The following is a 25,612-nucleotide window of genomic DNA, read 5'->3' as shown; positions in this document are numbered from 1 at the left end:
AATGTTTACTCTGATTATTGATAAGGATAGATTTTAATTATAAAATTAAATTGATTTTGTTTTAATTACATTCCCAAGTTTTTTGTTGTGATATTTATATTCCCCTCATTACTCACTTCAGCAAAGTTTTCAATTTTTTTGTAATGGTGTGATAATCTATTTGCCTCTTAACAGTAGAAAGCTAACATATATTTTAAAATACTACTTAAAGAATTCACAGATTTTAATGACTAGTTTAATTAGGCTGAATGCATGATATGTGCCTTTGTAGTCCTTTCATTTTTAATTTTTCATTGAAAGACAAAATAATATACATTTGTTTTGTGTATAAATCTTGAATGCAAAATTTCATTATTTGTATAAATTATTTTTTATACTTGGTGAAGAAACCTAGGAGGTAACCAGTGTTATTGGGAAGATTTACTCAACTTTTCAGGAGATTAAAAGAAAATATTCTTTCACTTTATAGATTTCATACTATGCTATTGATTTTTGAAGCTCAGAAATTAACTTTAAACGTTATACTGCAGCAACTCTATATTTAGTACCGCTTTTCATTTTTAGTTCAATAAAGTATTCTTCCATTTACATAGTGAAAACTAACAAGTTTAATTATTTTAATAGGTTTTTATATGAAATTAAATTGTAAACATGACCAGTGTATTTTTAGTATTATGAAGTATAAATCAGAATAAGTGTAGCTTAATTGTGCATACATGATAATCCAATTTTTGTTATTTATTGTTTTTGTGATGAATAAATTTCCCTTAAAACATTGTAATGTGCTATCCTTTTCTTATGTTATTGTTTTCTCACAAGCGTAAGTTTTATTACTTACCATTTAAAACATATTCTCTTCCATAATTCCATATTATTATTAGTTAAATCTTGTGTACACAGATGTTTGGAACAGTTTACTGCTTTTCCCCTTCAATAAATATCCAAAAATGAGTGAATGATCGGATTTTCATACTTATGTTATTTTCATTTTCCCCATTCTGTATTACTTCTATTGATATTGTGTTAAGTCTTTGTTTTATGTTTTAATTCACAGTGGAAATACTTGTTTTATTTTCTCAACACTTTCTCTTTGGAAAAAAGAGCTTATTGAAAGTTCCTTTTGTTCTATGTTTTGATGTGTTTTTCAATTTTGTTTCAGACATTCAATATTATTCTTAATAAAACTGATGTTCTTTTGAAGAATGATTTTTAAAATTTCTGTTTGCTACCTTTCAATTTTCAAATTGTTTTTAACTTTCTTTATTTTCCATTTTCTAGTTGTGGTAGAATGTACTTTATTATTAGTATTATTATTTTCTATAATATGTAAGCTAAAATCTTAGGTTTGCAAGTTGTTTAGTTTTTGAGATTGACAAATCTAAGATTCATGAATTGTTTGAATAAGGCAGAAGAGCATCCTTATCCCATACTGTAAGCAGTAGACCTAGGATCCGATTAAAAATAGGATTTAAAATTTTCTTCAATTTATGTATATCATCATTTATAAGCTATATCAAGTAGTTTTGCCAAACAATACACCGTACAATAAAGCAGTCGTCTACATTATTTAGTTCTAATTTATAATTTAGCGGTATTTTATTGTAAACAGTTCTGTTAAAGATATTATGCCATTAAGTTAGGTGATTCAAATACGTTCTTTCATGTCACTAGGTTATCTAAATGGGATTGATATGACTACTACAGGAAACAAATTTTGGGAAATTTTTCTCAACAAACAGCTATGTAACTTATGCATTAACAAAAAAAGAAAGAAGCAAGTGGTATTTTTGCTGCACAGTGGACTCTCTCTATCTGAACACTCCCTAATGTGAACACCCCTATTTTCTGAGCACACTTTGATGATCCTGGCAAAACTCCGCAAACTTAACATAGGCTGACCTCTCTACTCTGAACACCCCAGCATTATAAATGCTATTTTAGCCCTGTACAGTTATTACGGCTTTATGTACTGAACATGTTCACAATCGGAATTCCTATGAATCACATTAGACAGCCAGAAATACATTCCCAACTTTATCACACTTATTGAAGGACATTAAAGGGAAAATGGAGAGAGGAAGACGAAAAATTATTTTTCTTTATATTACTGCATCACATAAAATGATTCAGCTGAGCAATATGAGCCTAAAGTTTCTGCAACTGAACTATATTTTAAGAATCCAACCAGTGTAGCAAGTAGTATTCAAAACCTTAAAAGTATGATTACTTTGAAGAAAAATGTGGCTGAGAATCACCCGGAAACATTTTCACTTGGCTGATAACTCATACCTTGCTTGAGAATAGATAATGCAAAACAGATTAAAAATCTTTTTTTTTTTGGTACCCATAGCTGTATTGTAATATTTTATTGTTAATTGTTATTAATAAAGAAAAAAAGAAATGCTAGAGTTTAAGTCTTACTGACTTGAATTTGACATGCTGACGCTCTACATGCACCCAAAGCCAGAAGTTGATGGATGCAAAACAAGTAAAAAATTTATTACGCAAAGATGATTTTGTACAGCACTTCAGTTTTTAAGAAAGATTTAAAGTGGTTGTTGAAATTTGCGGCCAACAGCTGTGATATATTCGTTGCAGTGACAAAGAACTCATTGTCGCAATAACAAGCCCTTTCAATAAACTTTCAGCGATTGTTGCACCTTTGTTCAACATCAATTTCTCAGGAATTGTAGACGTAAATTTAATCTGGTGTCTGTTCAATTTCTTAAATAATTATATAATATGGACAGAGCATGAGAAATATGCAATGCAAAAACAAACTAAAACAGCAGAGTTCTTTTTTTTAAAACGTACATACTGCTTCTGTTTGTAAAACGTACATACAGCTGTATTGCATCATTTTATTGTTAAATGTTTGGTAAAACGTTTAAACTTTGAAAAACATAGGGGGGGGGAGGGTCAGGTCTGACTGAGCTCTGTTGGATATTGTCCATTTGTCAACAAATCAAAATTTCTGCGCCCCCATCTTGGTAACTGATATTGCTAATCAGGCAAAATACCAAACACAGTCCATAAACATAATTGATCACATACAGTGCTCTCCCTCTATAATGAACACCCCCTTTCCCCCCATATTCTGAACACTTTCGTTCTGCCCCATGAGAGGTGAGGATAAAGACAGTCTACTGTTGTATCAAATTGGATTACTTCATGAGAAATAATCCATAATTTTTAAAAAAAGGTATGTGTTGCTTTTGAGTCTGGCCTATTAAAGTGTAAAGATCTGTTTGCACATGTTAAAAATGCATGAGATGAGGTGTTTTCTTTCTCCTGGGGGCACCCCAGAGTACATGTCTCTTACAACCCCTTCCTCTTATGAGGACATATCTCTTACAACCTCCCTCCGCCTTATGACTGCCCCAAGAGCAGGGTCGTGCTTAGGAGGTTGCAAACTGTGCGGCCGCACATGGCCGCTAAAGTATTTTGAAGTTAAGGGGCCGCTAAAATATTACAAGAGAATAAAATACTTCTGTGTGAAAAAAATCTTTTTTTTAATAGTACCAACGAAAAGAAGATGCAATGGGACTAACTTGAGCTACAACGCATTAAAAATAGGCAATTTTTCATGTGAATGATTTCGACAGCCACTTTGGATGTTAATATGTGTTAGAAAATCAATATTTATGCTCTGCAACTATAACCCATTAAAACCATGTATACTGACAATAGAATAACAAAGCTTGAATAATTATTTGTTCAGAATTATGATAGTCTAAAATCCAGGAAAAAGTTACTCCACTGCGTTTTTCTTGCGACTTGTGTGCTACACAAAAGTTAATGAACTCAAATTCATAAAAATACTAGAACATATTGACAACCAAAAGTACTTTGAGCTCCTAAAATTTCAGGCTTCCCGTGTGATAAAATTTCTCGTAATCAGAACTTAAACATGTCAATTTGTTAAAACAGACACAATTTCAAACTTGTTTTTCTTTCCTTATTCGAAAAAACACCATCGAAGAAAAAACTTATTTTGAAAGGAAAAATTGTATTCTTTCTAATGGTATAAACGAAAAGAAAATGCGAGGTGACAAACTTGAGCTAAAGCACTTTAACAACAGGCTATTTTTCACTGGAACGGTTTTAATAGCCAATTTGGATGACAATATCTTTTAGAAAATAGATATTTAAGTTCTGAAACTGTAACCCATTAAAAACAAATATTTTTACAATGTAATCACGAAGTACGAGCCTTTGCTTTTTTTTTTTTTTTTTTTTTTTTTTTTTTTTTTTTTTTTTTTTTTTTTTTTTTTTTTTTTTTTTTTTTCAGATTTTATGACAACCTAAAATCCAGGAAAAAATTTCCCTGCCGCGCTTTTTCATGAGTTTACACATGTGCTATAAAAAATCTAATGTGTTCTAATTTCTAAAAATAATTAAATGCATCAACAGCCAATTATTGTACTTTAAGCGCCTAAAATTTCAGGGTTCCAGTAATGATAAAATTTTCTGTACACTTAGTTTAAACTTGGTAATTTGGCACAAAAAACTGATCCGCCATTTTGGATCACATTTTTCTAAGATCCTAGATCCTCACCTCAGGATTTGGATCTAGCAAGCTGAAAATTGCATAGGTTAGTTTCAAAGGCACACACACATCTCTAAACCTCTATAAAATTTCAACATGGACATGGAATGACTTAACTGGACACTTGAATGGAATCTTCTATATATGCTAGTAGTAAAAGTAAGTGAAAAGGCAGAAAACGGTCAATATTTTTCGTTCTTTTTCCAAACGTTGTTCTGAAGTTAGATTTCAATTTCCTATTTCATACCCCCCCCCCCCCCCCCCGGGCTAAAAACAACGCAATTTGGATGTAAGTCTTTATTTCATCAATTGCATCTCTTTCGGATTCCAAAAATTTTCTTTGCAACCATATTTTGTGTCATATATTTTCACATTAATTTTGTTGTAATTACTTATAAAAATCTCGAACTAACTTATACGGCTGGGTGACACACGACAGCGGGTTATGTTTTAGAAGAAATAAATAGAGGAGACTGTTGTACCTTGGACCATTTCTAAAACTTTTTGGTTTTCAAAAAAAGAATGATTTTTATGGTTTTTAGTTATATTAAAACTTAACTTCAAGCCTTTTTGCATAAGTAAAAAAATGTTTCGGAGTGTAAAAAAATATTTTTCTATTTTTGTATGTTTTTCACAAATTTTATGTAATTTGGTCCATGGTACATGATGCTGGTGTACCTTGAGACAGACCTCTTGTACTTGCTTAACTTCATAACTTACGTTGTATTCAAGTTTATTGGACCCATTTTCATTCAACTTTCTTAAATGCTTAGTAATGGTTGACCTGCTCACTTTGAATACTTTTTCGGCCTCGCTAAAAGTCACGTTTTTGTCAGGATCATTACTTCTAACTGCTTCAATAGCATTTTGCAATGCTTCAACATCTACTGTATCCCTCTTGATTCCAGTTTTACTTCGAGGCATGATGAAATCCTAAAAAAAAAAAAAAAAAAAAAAAAACCTCACTACAACCTATTGTACCTTGATCCAGTGGTTCAAAGTACAAGATGAAGCTTGGTTTCAAGGTACACGAGGGTGCATGTTTATACGAAACTGGCTACCCTATAACCCCCTACAGCTACGTAAAAAGTAAAGACTAAATGTTGACCGAGAGATAGGCAATAAATGTAATGGTCAAATCAGTTGGGTAACACTAGTCTTTAAAAGTTCAATTTCATTTAAGTAACCCTGGAATTATTTACTTTTGTTTGCACAAAACACTGTCCACCAAAAAGCTGGAGTTTCAACCTACAACTCACTCTGGCAGGTGGAGAGACTGTCATGGTTGACATAGTGTACCGTGATTCCTCACTAGGTAAAAGCGCTAGCTGATTAGAGTGCATGGCGCATGGTACACCATGATCAAGGTACAACAGTCTTCCCAAAGGTAACAAAAATGATTATTTGTTGGCACAGGGTCTCTAAAACTCTAAGCACGCCCCTGCCCAAGAGTGCTGGATCTGAAGACTGATTTCCCCGAGTACAAGGGGAATCCTCTAAGATCTTTCGAAAAAAGAATTGTTTGAACAAGAAAACTCGAAAATGGTCAATGTGAAAGAATATCCAAAGAAAGGAGTTGTCAAGGATATAAGGGGATGTAGACTTACTAGGATTCCTATAAATGTATCAGTTGAGGTCGAGAGTTTTTTAGGTATTGAAATTAACATTGAGCTCACCATTGGAAAAATAAATGTTGACTTACTAGGGTTGTTGAGTTATTGACATGTCGACTTAACCATAATGCCTCTGTATTTTCCCTTTTTTGTTATTTCTAAAAAACAGTTTTTCAGTCTATACAAATGCTTTAATTCTGTCCATCGATTTGAAACTCATAATGTATGTGATCATACCTGGTGAATTCCAGCGGTAACGAAAGGACTGTTTGAACAAAAAAAAAATCGATATATTTCTCTCTGAAGCATATCAAAATATATATTTTTTCTAAAATTGATGCATAGACTTTTATACACATCATAGTAAGTTGCTAAAAAAGCCAAAGCCAGGAATTTATTTTCTTTGTCAGGGAATACAAAGATCATTCCCACATTATTATGCATTCTCAAACAAGATATTTATGCTCCATCTTCTATATGAAGTACTTGTCCAATATTGCCCTTTGTTAATTTCTTCCCTTCCATTCAATAAATCCTTTCTGCTAAGACAGATAACCAGTGACCTTGAAGGGATATAGTTTGCTTACGAAAAAACTTTTTGGGAACCAGAATTTGGTTAAAAGAGATTCCGGTAATAAGAGTTTTGGACAATCGAAGCTTCGTATTTATAATATATATATATATATATATATATATATATATATATATATATATATATATATATATATATATATATATATAAGCCTTTTTAATTTTTTATGATTAAAATAAGTTATGTGCAAAGCTATTTTTCATAATTCAAATCGAGCCTATCTGACGCATGCCGCGCGCATCAAAAGAGCGCTTCATTTTGCTAGGGCTCTCCCGCGTACACACGCAACCGAAATACAGGGTTGTTCAAAAGAAATCTCTTATAATTCTAGTGGCGTCTCCGCTTAACCAATCAAACCAAAAAATTTTACATGGCTATTTTAAAGTAAAGTCTGGCTTTCATAAGTCGACTTCCGATTGACTGAGGCTTAAACAATTCCATTTGTTAAAATATGGAAGAGGAGTTGCAGATAACGAATACTGGCATTGTGCCAATCTAACAATGTTTTAATTTTCAACCCAAACAAAAATGAGCTCGTCCAAAGCCAAAGATCTTCTAGCCAAAACCTGATTATATGCCCTGGAGATAGTGATGATTTTTAAAACACAGAACTGACGGTTACAGTGAAATATTTTTGAGTGGCAACACCCTTTTTTTTCTTTGCCTAAATTTATCAGTGTTTTGAAAAAACACAAATGCCACTGGAACGATTGACTTGTGACCAAAATTGCTAGTTGGCCCATTCGAACAACAGACTGAAGAAACTCTTCCCACACTGCTTCTTGAAGTTTTTCCCACTAGTATAGTGCTTTGCATGTGGTGTTTTGTGATTGCTGCTTCTGCTGCTGTCTAACCCTGTGAGCTATGCAAATTTGGTAAAAGAGTGTGAAACGCTTTCTGAAAAGTAAACTGAAGTATTTTTTATATGAAGAAAAAAAAAGAAACTTTAATCATTATTGTGGGGCAAATGTAGGCAGGATATGTTTTGCGGTGAATTTCCATGCAATGTAAGAATAGCTTCGCCAAACTTTGAACAACGTACAATTTTTTTTTTTATAAACATATCCTCTTAGTTAATCTTCTAGAAATCTAGTTCAAACGTAAGCAACCAATCACGTCATGGGAAATTTTTCCTGGAGGGTTGTGGATTATATACTTACTTATAACACATACTTACATCCATGCAGACATGTATGTGCATATCCATGGCCTAGACCTAGAATAATAACTATGTAACTCAAAAAATGCAAACTTTACAGGAGAAACAAGCAATTAATAGTAGAACCTCATTTTATCCGGATCTCCGGTTAATCCGGAACAAAATTTTAGATCTAAATGAGAAAGAGTTAGCTTTGACCGTGCTTCATTCAAAACTTTAAACAATTTTGAATATAGTTCTGTTGCAAAACATATTTTCTTTACAAAAGTCGTAACAAACTGAGTAAGTTTGCGTATTTTAGGATTTGTTTTGCTTATTATTCGTATTATTTGGATTTTTGGTTCTTTGGATTGCCTTTGGTCCCAGTTAGTCGGATAAACGAAGTTGTTGTGTACATATGAGGCAGTCAGAAGCAAAGGGATGTAAGTGGACATTTTCAAGTTTTGAGTAAAACACGTTTAAAGATGACATCCAAAGTAGGCTTTCATCGAATTTGTTTTCTAAATCATGCTGTATAGCAGCAAATACCAGGGCTACTAGTACCATCTCTTGCTTCAAGACGGAGGAGAGGTTCACCTACCATTTGTACTGGTTATCTCCAAATTTTTAACTTTGCCACTTACATCCCTTTGCTTCTAACTGCCTCAAATGCGGGATAAGTTTATCCATCTAATAACGTAAAAAATATTTGAAGTTTTTTTTTGGGGGGGGGGGATAGAATTTTTTGTTCTAGGTCATCGATATGTATAAATTTTATATTTCATAGAGGATTATGCTCCTTATATCGATCTCTCGCTACGCCACTAGAAGCAACTACGTCTTAATTATACATGACGCTTATTTATTTTTTTTTACTGATTTTATTAACTTCATTAGTTTTTGTTATCTTTTTATTTATTTATTTATTTTGCAAAAGCAATTAATTAAGAGAGTTTTCAATGACATGAATGTTTTACATGACGACAACATATTATTTTTAATTTTCAAAAATTAAAAATTTGCATTTCGATTAATGTACACTCTGTTTATAGTGCCGAATAAAATCACTCATTTCAGGTTTCTGTGCATCTGGAAATTAGGGTTTTCTTCTTTATTAGTTTCTGATGGCATTGAGCTTGTTCCGTGTATTCTTGTTTCCATCGAAATTGGAAAATCGTATGGCACATTATCCAGAGAAATCTTCTCTTGAAAAGAAATCTGATTTCTTTTCCTCCTTTTTTTGTGTTTCGTAATGTTTCTAAAATTCATACCTCGGAGATTAGATTCTTTCTGTTTGTAAAATAAATCTGGAGTCTTCATTTCATTATCTGATGTGCTATCTGAACAATAATTTTTCCTGAAAAATACATTTTTACCTTTTCGCCTTGTTTTTGCTTTAGTCACCTTCGTACTTATTTTTGTTTGGACATTTACAGATATTCCTTGATCTTCGTTTAATTGACTAGGATGCAAGATTTGTCCAGGAAATAGTTTTGTCTCTAAAACCCTGTTTTCTTGACTGTTGTTTAGGTAATCCACTTTAGGGAAACCGTACCAGGATTTATCATTCATATTTAAGCATTTTTGTTCGTTTGTAGAATATGATTCATTAAAAAATTCCTTTTGTTCTTGTGTAATTTGAGAAGGCTGAATTTGTTTTATTACTTGAAGTTTTTTGTCGCCTACAAAAGCATAGTTTACATGAGCATGAGAATTATTTGCACATTCTTCATATTGAGGCAATGCTAATGAATTTTCTGTAATGTTCTCATTTGTTTGTTTTATTGGATTATTAATTTCAATCTCCATTCCCGTTGCTGATGCTACTTGCGACAAAAGATCGTTAAATCCAGCTCTTTCTTCAGTTTCCGGTTCTGGATTGGGCATATAAGGCGGATTTGTAGGAGTAGGTATTGGGTTCCACTCCATCACAATTTTGCCCATACGTAAACGTGCAGTGGGTTGCTTTGATCGGAACAAGTTGTATCGCTTCCTGACATCAGCAGCACTTCCCCCGACTTTTCTTAGAGTTTGAATAGTTCTTTTTCCGACACGCTGAAAAATAAGATATTTATATTAAATTTATTTGATTCAGCATATACATTTTATTCACGAAGTTTTAAAAACATTGAATTATCTCTCTCTTTATGCGAAACATTTTGTTGTATAAAAGTGCTTACGTCGCATAAGTAAGGCATTTCTACTATGTACAGCATATTTATAGGGAAAACATATTTCATCCCCCCTAAGCTTTTTGGCCTCTCTGCACAGAAATTTTGGGGCTCATCACAAATGACTTTAACGCCCCTTCCCCTCCATATTGTTCATTCTTATGTTCCTACATATGTTTCATCCCTCTTTCAATTAGTATTCTTCGCGCCTCTTCCCCTCGCCCTTCTCCCCCGAAAATGTAACCTATTTAAACCAAAGAAAGTTTTTACAAATTTTTCGCTTTAAGGACATCAAGTTTTAGAATGGTACTCTTCAAATAGGATTCCAACTATTTAGTATCATCCATTTGGCTTGAGCTTCGTTATTAATAGGTACATCAACTCAACAAATGCATGCACATACGCCATGGTGTGAACATACAAAACAATACATAAACACATATTTATGTAAATAACTGCTACGAATTAATATAATATGAATGTAAATAATGTGTGATTTTATTGTTAAACAATTCTAAAAAAAAATTGAATGAACCAATAAAATAATAAAAGATTAGCAAAAAACAACTGAACTGTACATTTCGTAGTATTAACATGCAAAACATTACTTTATATCAGTGCGGAATCTTCACTTTTTTCTAGGCAAGGAAAATTTTAATTCAAAAGAAAGAAAAAAAGAACAGAAATAGGATGAATTTATAAAACGTTAAATGAATGCTCAGAAATTTTGTTTGTGCAATTAATTGCTTTGAAGGAAAGATAGATACCAAAAGTTATGAGCCCTCAAAATGTAATTTCTTTAATGACGTCATGGGAGAAATTTGCAAAATTGACGTCAAATATTCCTAATGTTTTTCAAAATTGAAGTTAAGTTTAAGCTATCTCCAAGGACATTGTGGGTCGGGGCTTCTCTTGGAAATTTTCCAGAATTCAACTCTTAAAATGCAATTTTAGGAGACTTTAAGCAAATAGAGAGGTTTAAGGGAGTTTTCTCAGGAACATTTCCGACATTGAAATCAAAATAATGCAATTTTAGCATATATTTGAAAACGTTGAGAAAGGAAGGATGCTCAGCTTCTCTTTCTAGAAAATTTTCGCCATTGAATTCTGAAAAACGCTGCTGAAGGTATGAACCTAGCTATAAAAGAGCAATTTTTTCTTAGTAACAGTGTAGAAATTGCTACAATTAACCGCTTTTAAATAAAATATGTTATTTTTCAAATGAAATTTATTCATTATAAACATTTAAAGAAGGAATATAAGTGTAGAAAAAGCAGCACAACAACTCTAATTAGCGCTAATGAAATGTTGGATTTTGAAAAGAAACTTGAAAGATAAACCAAGAAGTGGGGACTGAAGTTTGTTGGTCAGATTGTTAGGCTTGTTAGTGGGACTAGACAACGAAAGAACGGGGTCCCAAATCCAGATACAGTTGTCTCTTTGTTTAACGACTTTCAAGAGACCACAAAAAATCATTCTTAAGTAGAAAGCTTCCTTAAATAGAATGCTTTTAACACTATAGTGGACCATCTGAGACCATGAAAAGCCGTCGTTAAATAGAGAAAGTCGTTACATAGTGCGTCGTAAAACAGAGAGCCATCTGTATTTGCGTTGGGGAACAAATCTTAGCAGGCCGGAACTGTTCAGTATCGTTCATCTCCGAGTGCCTTGCAACCATCTAATCAGCATTATTCTAAACTTCGAAAAAAATTTCTTCTTTAGAATGAGCTACTGGTAGACATGGTCGGATTGAGATATTAGACATTAGAGGGCCCTAGGCTAGACTAGTTTTTGGGGCCCTAAGTAGTCAAACCTTAAAAACAAACATTCACGACAGGCTTGGATCTACAAATTTTGGGTCCCCCTGCAACAAAATGTGTAGTGCACCTCCCCAGAGGCCCGTGAATAAGTCTTTGTGATAATCTTTTTTTCACGCAGATCCGGGCCTGATTCGCAAGGAACCGGGAGAGCCAACTTCAGTCGATCAAACACTCTCTCAAAATGGTTTTTGGGGAGCAGAACATCCAATACTTGGGTAAACAGATTAGTTAGTTGTTCCATAAGATTTAATGGCGCAAGAGTCTTGAGAGGCTCTTGCGCCACTAAACCTACGATATTAAGTAAACACAAGAAAAAGTAATAAATAAAGGAGAAAATCTTAATTTTCTTTCTTTTTCTAAGGATAGGCGAAATCTTAAACAATGTTCCTTTAATTTGGGGCCCCCTAAAAATCGAGGCCCTAGGCCGTGACCTAGTCGGCGTGCTCCGTAATCAGACCCTGCTGATAGCATCAAAACTAAAACGGAGAATCTCTTCTCTTTAACGAGCTGATGTGTGTGCATCACATGACTTCTTTTTACTTCAATTTAATGTCATTTCCTCATGATTGGCAATTTTAATGTAATTCAATTGTTTACTTTTTAAGTATCACCAGCAGTGGTCAAATTGAAACCAAATTTAAAATTAAAAAAAAAAATCGTCAAATTTGTCGCCAAGTTGGCGACCAAAATACTGGCGATATATCGCCAAACGTCCGACAAATTATAGCACTACTTGAGTTTACATCGAAATTAACAATGATTTCCCCCAAAAAAGGGCAAAAGACCCCCTTAGGAACATCCGAATGCAACCAAAGAGGAAGGTGCACAACTAGGCCCCACTAGGAGTCTACGTACCGAATTTCAACTTTCTAGGCATTCCGTTCTTGAGTTATGCGACATACATACACACATACGCACATGCATACGTATATACGGACGTCAAGAAAAATTCGTTGTAATGAACTCGGGGGCCGTCAAAATGGATATTTCGGGTGTCTGTAGATTCCTAGGCATGAATCCACGTATCATCTGGTCGAAAAAAAAAAAAAAAAAACTCCACATTCATTCGGGGGTGAGAAAAATGGAAATTAAGGCCGATTTTTGAGTGAAAATTTCTTCGCGAATACAATACTTCCTCTTTTGTAAAAAGATGTAAAAATGGATTGGTCGTTTCTGTGTTGTAAAGAGTTTTCTAATACTGAAAAATGCGCTTTCTTTTTTTTGTCGTAATGCGCACCATACCCTAATAAGCTCAGTTATTTATTCTTAAAGTCATTTATTCTTAAATTTTAATGTACATTTCTTATGCTTCCTTTTCTAAACAATGTAAATTTTCTTAGTAAGTTCGGATGACATTGAAAACGAGCTGATGTGTGCATCACATGACTTCCTTTTACACCAATGTAGTGTTATTTCCCATTATCGTCAATTTTAATGTGATTCAATAGTTAACTCTCTAAATATTACCAACAGTGGCCAAATTGAAGCCAGATTTAAAAAAAAAATCGCCACATTTGTCGCGACAAAACTTGGCGACCAAAAGCCTGGCGATATATCGCCAAGTGTCCGCCATATTATAACACCACTTGAGTTTGCATCGGAATTAACAATGATTTCCCGCCAAAAAGGTACAAATGACCCCTTTAGAAACACCCGAGTGCAATCAAAAGGAGAGGTGCACAACTAGACCCCACTAGGAATCTACGTACTAGATTTCAACTTTCTAGGACATACCGTTCTTGAGTTATGCGACATACATACGCACACACAGACGTCAAGAGAAAACTCGTTGTAATTAACTCGGGAATCGTCAAATTGGGTATTTCGGGCGTCTATACCTTCTTAGGTATACACTGGTGTGCAAAAATTAAGGACGAAGTCGAAAAATTAGCATATCAGCTGAACGAAGAGGCAGAGCGGACAGAAAGACCAATCAGGAGTTTAAATAAGGTGATGTAAGGTAGCACATGCGCAGATATGCAGGCAGACGTAATGGGGGAGTGTCTGAGTAGTATAAAGCATGTTGTCGGTGTAAGATCAGTATTTCTGGCAAAGAGATTGCACGCTGTATAGCAGTTAAAATCACACCGAGTTGCTGCCTCAGCGAGAAATGGCGAATAACCAATCTGTTAGACGACATCTGGATGCTTTTACCCGAGGTCGAATCATTGGGAAGTTGGAGGAAGGCCGCAGTGTGACAAGTGTGACTGCAGAGTTCGGAATTGTGTGCTCACAGCATCGTTTCACGACTTTGGAGACAACTTCAAACTACAGGAACAGCTATCCGGGGGTTCAGTAGTGGTCGTCCACGAGGAACCACACCCGCAGATGACCGGTATATTGTCTTACAGGCCAGAAGAAACAGGCAGCAGACAGTGGGACAAATCGCTAGACACACGACACAGGCGACTGGACGACCGATATCGCGTTTTACCGTGGCCAGAAGACTGCACGGTGGTGGTCTGTTTGCACGACGCCCTATACGGTGTGTACCTCTAACGCCTGCCCATCGGAGAAGGCGTTCTGTGTGGTGCCGGGAACACCGGAATTGGAGAGACAATGAATGGGGACGAGTACTCTTTACAGATGAGAGCAGATTCAGTCTGAGTAGCGATTCTCATCGCATACTCCTCTGGAGAGAGCGGGGAAGCCGCAATCATCCCTCGAACATCATTTAAAGGGACAGCTATGGAGGTCGCGGTATTCTCGTTTGGGGAGGCATCATGCTTGGTAGTCGTACAGACCTTCACATCTTCGACGCAGGTTCAGTCAACGGGACCCGTTATTGTAACGAGATTCTTCTTCCATATGTGCGTCTTTTTAGAGGCGCTATGGGTCCGCACTTCCTTTTCATGGACGACAATGCACCATGTCATCGCACCGTAGCTGCCGAACAGCCCTTAGAGATTGAGGATATTGAACGTATGGATTGGCCGGCACGATCTCTGGATCTCAATTCCATCGAGCATGGATGGGATTTTCTAGGCAGACGCTTGGCAGCTCGTACCTTACCACCAGTAACGATTCGGAAGCTTCGATTGGCGCTGCAAGACGAATGGGCAGCAATGCCTCAACAACTCATTGACACCCTCATTCTCAGCATGGGCAGACGCTGTGAAACCTGCCCAGCAGTCGGGGGAGATCATATCCCCTACTAAAGACCGGATGTTTCTTGCTGGACACCCATCACAGGGATGTTTCGGCCTTCAGTAGCATTGCGCTCCATGCTACTTTTTCAATAAAGCTTCTTTTTATCCCTCTGATTTCTCTTTTAGTAAGTGTTGCTTACAGTACACATGTCCTTACGTATTGGGGATCTTACGATATTAAATGTGTTGATTTGGAAAGCTTTTGTACAAAGTTATATTGAAAAAACCGTCTTGTCCTTAATTTTTGCACACCAGTGTATATGCACGTGTAGTCGGGTCGAAAAAAAACTCAACATTCATTCGGGGGTGAGCATAATGGAAATTAAGGTCGATTTTTGAGTGAAAATTTTTTTGCGAATACAATGCTTCCTTTTTTTGTAAAAGGAAGTAAAAAAAGCTTACGAGGTTTTTTCCCCCCAAACCTTGGCCTCTTTTCAGGCTCGAACCCGGACCAACAGGTCTTCCTTCTACCCCCCCCCCCCCCTTATGCACGCCCCCTGTGTAGCTTATGTTACCATCAATTAAAAAATTCAAATTGATTGTTATCGAGGAAAACGGGATTTAATGCGACTGATCTTAAATGCAATACAGGTAAATCCCGTTACAACGAACTTTTAGTGACCGCAAATTTTGTTCGTTATGACGGGAATTTCGTTGTAATGGAATTCAAGTAATGTGATGAAAATTAAAACGGGAACATTAGTGCATAATTTTGTTCAACTATTTTGCATAAATTCTTAGCCCTTTTTCTGAATCCACAGCTTTCAATTTGTTCTAGTAAAATAATTTGTGTTCCAACAAGTCCCTGTTTAAAAATAATAAAAATTAGAAGCTTATATCTAAAAGTATTTCGTGTAAGGTGATCGAAGAATTATATAATTATTAATTAAAAAAAAGTGGAAATAATATTTTCATAATGTATACTTTTAAGTTATTATGCACATGTCATCTTTAATATATTCCTGAAAAAATTCTGCGAAATCAGAGTTAGTCAAACACTGAAAGTTATCACGCCTTCCCTGACGACAGAGATGAAATCGAGGAATCAAATATGATTAAAATTCTTAGTGAGCCAACATTTAACCATAGTTGACCTTCACGAATCTAATGTTTTTTAATTAATTGAATTTCTTTAAAAGAACTAGATATATTGAGCATTCTAAAAGTTATCGTTTTTTATGGTAGTTTTCCATCTATTTTTTTTTTAAACCATGACCACTTTATCTAACTCCAGGTCAAAAATGCTTAAGAAAACGAAAATGGTATAGGGCTATTTATATCATTTTTTTGTTCCTAAAATTCATTGTAATGTATTCTTTATTGGGGTTGTAATCAGGGCCGGCTCAAGAAGTTATGCCGCTCTAGGCGAGGTTGACAAGTGCCGCCCCTTCCCCCTCCATTTATTTTTCTGAAGTAAGTTATTCAAATATAAAGCGGTAATAAACAAAGAAATAAAATCCTGACATATCCTAGCCTTAACACTGTTTCCTGGAATCAAATACTCCAGATAGACTGGTACATTAAAAGTAATCCCTGAACTTTAAACTGTTTTCCTCTGTGCTTTTCTCCCATTTGTAATTTAAAACTAAATAAATAAAAACCTACCATTTTTTAAAACAATGGCGGGACGGGTTTGGAATCTCTAAACAAGTCGCAATCAGTGGCGTATGAACTTTGTAAAACAAGGGCAGGGTTTGCCAACCTTGGAGGAACCATTTGAGGAGCATCTGTGGTGAGTTTTAGGAGCAATTTAAAATTTTGCGGAGCTGTTCGGTATTTTGTATAAAAATCAATAAAAATAACTAAAACCACTTATCTAAAATTGCTTTAGAGCTTTAATAATAATTTTAAGGCACTAGTATAAAAATTAGTATTTTTAAATTAATGAAACAGATTTAAAAACTATCTCAATGTTTGAGTATAAACATCTTTAATTTCCCATGTTCACATGTTTGTTATGATAAAATAGCAAAATTTAAGCTTGAAAACGTTCGGCCAGGAAATGCGGAGCAAAATAACTTCTTTGCGGAGCCGCGGAGTTTCGCCATTTTTGCGAAGCAACTCCGAAAAATGCGGAGCAGTTGGCAACCCTGAACAAGGGGGACCTGGTGGGGCTCATAGTCGGAAGTGTCTAGGGTCCAAGAGGCAGAAGCAATGGCGTAACCAGAAAATAATTTTAGAGGTAAGGGGCACTTAACAAGATTTTCTCATTTGAAATGGACGTCAATCTCTCTCTCTTTCCCAGAATTTTTTTCAATCACATCTAATGTATACATTGTATATGGAGAGAATGAGGTGATAAAACTTCTGATTTTGAAAAGGGGTCAGTCAGTACTCGAAGATGGAGCACGTATAGAGAGAGGGCTCCGCGGGGATTCTCCCTGGGAAATGTTTTCGAAATTCTAGTTCTAGAAACGGAGTTTTAGACGATCTTTGGTAAGGTTCATACCGATTCTTGCCTACGCTCCTTATCTAGAACCTGTCACCGTGAACGGCAGGGGACCGAGGGGTAATAGCTAACAATAGAGACCGGGAAAGTGGGTTGACAACTGATGGGTTCTCTCTGGACATAAGGAAAAAGTTTTGCATGGATGGGGTAATTTCTGTGATAGGGATATTTGGAGGGGTTTTTTCTTTCCACTAGATTGGGACGAATCGAAATAAGTGGAATGTTATCGTTTGGCACAGCTGTTTTCAGCGCCTCGTGTGCTACATCGTTTTTTTTTTTCCCTTCTTTCTTAAATTTATTTTTTAAACCTGAGAATTTGAAACATTTATTTTAAAAACAAAATTTATTTTATGTACAATTTTAACTTTATAAAGGAAACTTATCCTTTATATCAACCAAAAAAATTTTGAAAACATGAATGCTTATAGTTCAATGTCTGCTAAAGCATTTGATAGATTTGAGACCTGATATTCAATTTGAAAATTGCTGTAATTATCCAATTAATGAAACAAATAAGAATGCGCTTTAATAAAAATAACAAATAATAAACATAAAACAGAGAGTAAAATTTGTAGTAATTCTGATTTAAAAAAAAAACTACCTTGCGTCCATACAGCTTTCGTGCTTTTAGTTTTTTTTAGATGTATTGATATTTTGTGCTTTTTACTACTTGAAGTACAAAATATTGCATCGGAATTAACAATTGGATTAATGTTGAAAAGAACTGCAAGTATTCGGGGGCATTGTAGAAAATGATTGTTCATACCGCTCATAAATTATATATTGTGGGCTTGATTTATTTTTATATGCCTTTACCGCGTTCGTGTGTGCAGAATCTAAGAACTTCTAAAAAGCAGTGCCGAATTTCCAAACGAGGTTGATACATTTTTAGGGGACACAAAATTTTACTACGATCATTTTTTTACTATATTGTTGAAAATAAAATTTCATTATTTTTTATTTTCCATACTGAGTCATTTTCTTATTATTAAATTTTATCACCTTTTCCAAGAAGTGATAAACAATGGGGACTGACTATACATCCCCAGAAATATTAGTTAATGCTTAATTATAGACACACTTAATTTCATTTGTTTTTACTTATATCTGTGAATGTAATTTCAATAAATAAAAATTATTTGGGAAATTTCGTTTCTGAAGATCTGCGATGCTATTCGCATGCAAAAAATCCAAGATTTTGTCCTGTTTTTTTTTTTTCTTTTTTTTCCTACGTAATGAGCAAGCTTTTCATCAGGCAGGCATGATGCAACTTCTTCCGACACAGCAAAATTAGCCAATTCCTGTCTGAAAACATTAAAAGCGAGATATTATTAAATTACCATTCAGAACTTTTCAATTGAGGCAAGTTAGGCAATAGTTGATAGTTACGAGTATGTACTAAATTCATTCAAAAATTCCCGCACATTGCATTCAAATTTGAATTAATCAACGGTTTAAATATATTGGGCTGAATCTCAGCGCTTTTAGGAAAAAGAAATGCTGATCATTAATGAACTGTGTAAAAATGACTTTTTAATGAATCTGTTCCACAATACAACCTTTTCTGAAAACAAATTAAGAGCTAATATTCAATGAACTGGTTAATCTCATTGTGGCTTTCCACACTGAAAAAAAAAAAAAAAGATCATTTACAGCATTTGAAATTACTGCTGGTCTCAGAGATTAGTAAAACTGGTCTTGGATCACCATACAAAATAATAAGTGGTCCGCGGGCCACCAATTTTTTTTTTTTTTGCACAATATAAAAATGTGGCTAGTTATTCAGCGTTTAATTTAACGAGGACCAGTGATAATGTCTGAGGACCAATATATATTCATGCTCACTGGTCCAAAGGACAAGTAAGATTTAACAGTAATTTCTAACGCTATTTTAGTATTTTAAAGTTATCAAAGGCTGCGAAAAATGATTAAAATATCTTCCAGTTGGAAACAGCCATTCCTAAGTTCAAAAATCTCTCTCTCATCCCCCCTTTTTAATTTTCATTTTTAAGGAAATATTTTTTAAAGTTGAAAAATTAATACTTTTATTTAAAACTAGTATACTGTTTTTCATCGAAAAATGTTGACTTAATAAATATATGGTTTTTTTGTTTTTATTTTGTGCAGTTTTAATTAAAAAATTTTATTTAAAATTTTATACATAAATTGAATTCATGTCGTGATTATAGATAATGCAAAGATAAGTTGTCACAATTAAATAGCGCTGCACTGCTTTCAATATGCTTTTGTGTTTTAAAATTGTACATATTTTTAGATATTTATTACTATTATTAAATATAAAATTTACTTGAAAGACGTTAGAAAGAAAGAAACACTTACCTATATATTTGTGGCACTGGTAAAGTTGGTTCATCTATGCTCCTTTTCTTCAGCTGGTTATAAAAGACTTTTCTTGTTTTTTCATTTGTCTGTGGCTCATGGTTGTGGACATTTTTAATATTTTGTGCAGTTCCGTTCATTGTAATGATGCTTGCTTTGCAATTTAGTTTTGTACATTTCCAGAACAATTTTTGAGTTCCCTTCCGATTTATTCGGAACATAAAGTCGTCATAAATTAATATTTTTCCTCCCCTGATGGAATCAATAAAATGAATGCTCATTTTAATAATGAATAATTACTAGACGAAAAGACCGAAGAAAAAAATGGCTGAATCTCAGCTGCTAACACGTTTTACATTTAAGAGGAGATCGTAGGGAAAAATTAGAAATCCCTACCCAACCCCTTCTCTAAAACCAGAAATCGTCCCCTCCATGTGATTGACGTTAATCCTCTCCGGAGGGCGTGATCCACTCGTCAAAAATGCTCTCGTTATCAGCGTAGGCGAAAATCGGTAGACACCTTTGGTAATGTTAAAGGGAGAAAAGGTTTGTGTACCCTCCCTGGAAATTTTTCGGAACTGATGTCTTTAAAACGCGACTACTTACCATATTTGTGGCCATTAGGGCAAATGATATGACTCAGAGATTGTACTTGATCGATTTTTCGATTTGGTTTATAACTCCCTTAGAACATTTCGAAATTGAAGTTCCAAAAACACAATTATGACAATCTTCAGTAATGTCAGGGGAAAATGAGATACCAGGGCTCTCTACTGGAAACTTTTCGAAATTGATTTCCTAGAGAGAGTTCTTCAATGATGGTACCGGAAGAGGTTCCAAGATTCCTTCCCCTTAAAATTTTTCGAAATTGTAGTGCTAAAAATTCAATTTTCATCGTACTTTTGGTCATATCAGAGAGATGAGTTTCAGGGGTCGTTAGAAGACTTTCTTATTTTCTGAGAACTAGAGAAAGGGGAATGAATAAAAGAGGAGGGCGAAGAACCAGTACGCCTGAAATGTGTTTAAATGATATGTTTGATATTATATTTTTCAGATACATTTTACTAAAAGTGCTTGAAGGAAACTATAAAACATTGTTGATACATTTTTCTACAATAATAAATAAAAAGTAACACTTTTAATCGTAAAAATGTATATGAAAAAGTGTTTCCCAGAATCTCACAAACATTTTGTGGGGTAAAATGGCATTAAATGACTCTTTCTATTTGAAATAATTATCCAATTTTCTCGATTTAGGTCTCATTCAAAAGCCCACGAAAAATACCCCTCAAGTTGAATTACTTCCTTCGAATTTCAAAAAAAAAAAAAAAAAAAAAAAAAAAGCACCTAGGCAGTAAAATCACCGGGGGAAAAAGTTATAAGCATTTTTAAGCCTAATGGAACATCCATATCAAGTCAGAAATTTATTGTTTGCCAATGAGCTCAGTTTAAATTAACGTGAATAAAATCATTTTGGATTTGTTGCCATTTTTTCTAGACTGAACAAATAAAATTCTAGCTTTTGCTTTGAGGTATAAATTTCCCCTTTTGCATATTTTTGGCCCTTTGTTTTGTACTTCCAGCAGAAGATAATCAAGGATTTTTGTTGCATTAATGGAAGGTTGCGTTTAATTTATTCAGAACTTAAAGCTTTACCATTAACAACATTTAAGAACCCCCTTTTTTTGACGGGAAATTTTACAGTATATTTTATCTTCTATTATTTAAGACCAATTGTTGAACAAGCGTCACTTGACATAACTTTTATTTTTGAGGTAGATAAATAAATAACGCAGCCAGTAGATAAATAAATCAAGTAATTTGCCGCCCTTAAAATTCTAGTTAAATTCCAAACTGGGTTTTAAATATCTAAGCACTGGCACACACTTTAAACTATCTTTTTTTAAGATTAAAGTAGCGCATCTTGTTGCACTGAAACATGGATTAATATTTTTCAAAGACTTTTAAATCATAATTTGCCGCCTCTCAAATTAAACTGAATTTATAGTTGAATTCTGAACTAGGTTTTGCATATTCAAACACTGATACAAAATCTAAATTATTATTTTTTTAACATTAAAACTGTGTATCTTATGGCACTAAAACAAATATTAAAACTTTAAAAAAAAAATCTATTTCGAAATTTGCCGCCCTAGGCGGCCGCCTAGGTCGCCTACCCCTAGAGCCGGGCCTGGATTTAATATAAAATAAAAACAAAAAGTGACGTTTTCAAAAAAAATCTTGTATTTACTATCAATTTAACTTGGAAAACCTGGATTTTATGACCATTTTACCCCACCAGATCCTACTTTTATTTTCTTTTGTAAATTTTGGCATTGTTTGTACAAAAAATTACGCATTTACCTTCCAACAAGAGAGTGCTTGTTTCTTCTCTTTTGCTTTTGATTTTAACTTCGTTTTAATCACGATGACTCCTCTCACTTCAGTTTCCTTATCATTGGATGGCATTTTGAGGGAGTAATTCTGCATATACTCTTTGGCAGACGCGCTGTCCACTCCTCTCTCTAAAGCTACTATGATGTTTGCCCACTGCAAGATATATCAATTTTATTTATTTATTTAAAACATAATTACAAAAGTAATCTCAAATTTAATGGAAGAAAAAAAATAAGGATAAAAAATGATTGATTTGTAACATATACAGTTTTATAGTTGCTTACATATTGTTAATGTTTTAAAGTATATAGTGAATTTTTCACAATAAAATCTCATGATCTAAAAGTAAGAATATTCAATATTAGTTTACAACTTTTTTATACGATCCATTTTTTAAAAAATGAGTATTATTATTTTTAATTATAATCTCTTCAAGCTCATAAAGTACTTCTGCTGTGATAAAGTGTCCACCATTTCGCACAGTGGAATAGTGAAATATTTTTCGTGGGGTGAGGGGACTTTTCACTGATAATGTTTTTAATCTCCGTTGGGGTGCTCGGACCTCCAAATTTTGGACATTTTTATGAACCTAATCTTAGGTTTTGCTCAAAAATATCATTTGCAGCCGTGATTGTAAGAAATGAAACTTTGTACTAAAATAATCGCAAAAGCACATGTTTCGGAGTTACAAGGATTTCAATTGAGAAGACATAAGCTTTTTGGGAGAGAACGTCCAGCGAAACTGAATGTTACTGGTTCTTATCATTTATGATGTCAATGATCTCCCTGGTAACTTGTTAAACCGTTTTCAGATCGTTCCTGTCGCTTTTTTCGGATGTTCTATGATCCGTAATGTCAAGTCTTTTGAGTTAAAAAAGAGGGTTTCTTGTAACACTTAAACATGTGCATGCAATAATTTGCAATTTTTGTGCTTTATTAACGTTGTTTATCTCTATTTAACTGGGAATTGTATTCAAGCAGTATTAATCATTTTACTCAGATAAACACAGCTTATTTAACCATTATATTTTCATATCAAATAACAGCCATATTTCTACATGAAACATTTTCGTAAATCCTTGCTTTGATTTTTGCTAGGGCTTGTGGAGTAATTAGATTTACCCAGTGCCCCCGAGCCCCCTAATACTATTTTAAAAAGCAGTTTTTTTGCTGTGTTTGTTTACTATTCTACAATTTGGAGTGAATTTGTGTCCTTTTTTTTACGTTATAAAATGTTGTGGTATAGGATGAGGGAATAGTATTACGATACATGATATCGTGCCGCGGGGCACCCGAATGTTTTCTTAGCCCAGGACTCCCCAAAGTCAAATTCAGGCCTTGTGTGTATCTGAAAACTTTACCGCACTAAAATAAAGACTTTCTTAGGCGAAGTGAACAAAGTAATATATTTTTAATTGAAACTCACCTGTTTTACCCACTCTTTCTCAGACTGCGTGATGACTTCACAATAAGTATTACCCATCATGGCTATAAGCATATTAAGAAGAAGAATTGGTGTGAAGACCATGAAAATAGCAAACACCATTTGAGTCATTTTTTTGTAATATGTCTCTCGAAATTCTTCATACTAGAACATAATTATATTTTTAAGTAAATATATATAAAATAAATTTTAAAAGTTTAATGGGTTCATAAAAATGCATGCATATTCAATGTTCATATATTTGCCGTAGCTACCAAACAATATAGTTTCTAATATAATCTATTGCCATAAATCACATTATAAAAGCAATAAAATAGAAATAATAAGAAAATCATAGCACCATATCTATAAATAAGTAGTGCATCCGAAATATAATACAAATTGGAGTCGAAAGGACAAAAGCAACTAAAATCTAGACATTATGGAAGCGTAATGTACGGTGCATCAAAGCGAATGAGTTCTCAACTCATCGTGATTAAAATGAGAATAATGTAAGTCGCCTATAGCATAGTTTCAAGTTAATGAAAGTTTAAAAAAAAATAAATCTGCCGAAAAACAAGACTGTGTTAACTTTAACTTCAATAGCAAAATTTGTAATTTAAGACTGGTACTTTTTGAAAATTATGTATCAACTTTTATCAAAAGTAAAAGTAAAACTTATGACTTGAAATAATTTTGAAAAGTAAAATTTTAAATCGATCCAAATAGCTTTCAAAATTCTGGTATTTGCCTTTTGATTTTAGTTTTATGTGCATGATTCTGAGAAGAAAGATCCATTGAATATTTATCAAAACAAAATAAGTGACAATGAAAAAGGATTTAAAAAATAAACAAATAAGAAAAAAAAAACTCCAAAGTCTTCTCTTATTATTTAATGAAGTAACAAGAATTCAAAACAACGTTTTTACATTTGCTTAATGATTTAAACAGTACTTGCTGTGTGCGTAGATTAGTTGGAAAACGTATTGAAATTGTTCTTACATCATAGGATCCTAAAGTCATATGGAATAAGCCCATCCATGTAACAGGATAAGAAGAAAATCTTTTGTTACTATCTCCCCTATGGTTAGGCTGATTTTTGAACAGGAAATAAAAAGCTGAAAAAAACAATTAATCATGTTAAAACAGAAAGTAATATCATATTTAAAAAAAAAAAAGAGGTTATTGTATTTCAATCACTTCTGATGATGATGATTTTATTTCGATATCCGTTTCATTCGCTTCTTTATTTAACGCAAATGATTCATACTATAATCTTACTATTCAAGATGCATAGCGGAGGGTGGCTCAAAGCGGGTAGGTGCCCCAAACCGGGTTCCAGGTAGGCATTCGTATGCCGCCGCATGGTGTGCAAGCGACGATCTATGCGTATGTCCTGTTTACCCGAACACCCCCGAGTTTCAATCAGTCACAACGAAACAGCAGTGAAGCGGCATGGTATAGCCAGGATTAAAATAAGAAAAATAATACATAACTAAAAAAACTAAAGATATGTAACTCGTGAATAGTCAAATACCAGTTTATTCTTTTAAATGTCAATAATATTACTTTATTCTGACACCATCTACCTACAAACTACGATGGTCATTTTGTTTGTTTCTTTTTTAAATTTAAGGTTATAATTATTGAAATAATTGTGCCTTCGGGGAAAGCGGATATAAGATTTAATCACATATTTATTTATAAGTTCTTGACACATGTGCTGACTTTGATTTTCTATTTCAATAGCATAACTTTAAAAAGTTAGTTTTTATGATGGCAATTAGTTAGTCTATTAATTTAATCAGTTATTTTTTTATATTTTATAAACAAATGTTCTGACTTAGATTTTCAACTTGAATTGGATAAGTATATTTTTTTTATAATGGCAGTTTCCTAGTCAATTAATTTAATCATTTATAGCTTCATATTTGAGTGGCAAATGTATCGAATCACAATTAGTTAAGCTTA

The 25,612-nt window shown here is 33.8% G+C and overlaps 1 protein-coding gene across 1 annotated transcript in view; it reads right to left on the bottom strand.

The window, feature by feature from the left end:
• Nucleotides 1–7,484: 7,484 nt before the first annotated feature.
• LOC129218870 (transient receptor potential cation channel subfamily V member 5-like) overlaps nt 7,485–25,612 on the bottom strand; it is a 90,334-nt gene continuing 72,206 nt past the window's right edge. The window contains exons 12-16 of the mRNA XM_054853191.1: nt 24,644–24,759; nt 23,645–23,806; nt 22,186–22,371; nt 9,594–9,947; nt 7,485–7,616 (exon numbers count right to left, since the gene is read on the bottom strand). Coding sequence (XP_054709166.1) covers nt 7,485–7,616; nt 9,594–9,947; nt 22,186–22,371; nt 23,645–23,806; nt 24,644–24,759 — 950 coding nt within the window. The remainder of the gene's footprint in view (nt 7,617–9,593; nt 9,948–22,185; nt 22,372–23,644; nt 23,807–24,643; nt 24,760–25,612) is intronic.

Source organism: Uloborus diversus, chromosome 3 (genome assembly GCF_026930045.1).
Source record: "Uloborus diversus isolate 005 chromosome 3, Udiv.v.3.1, whole genome shotgun sequence".
NCBI classification, from domain to species: Eukaryota; Metazoa; Arthropoda; class Arachnida; order Araneae; family Uloboridae; genus Uloborus; species Uloborus diversus.
Note: the sequence above shows the minus strand (reverse complement) of the source record. Positions and strands in the feature narration are given on the sequence as shown.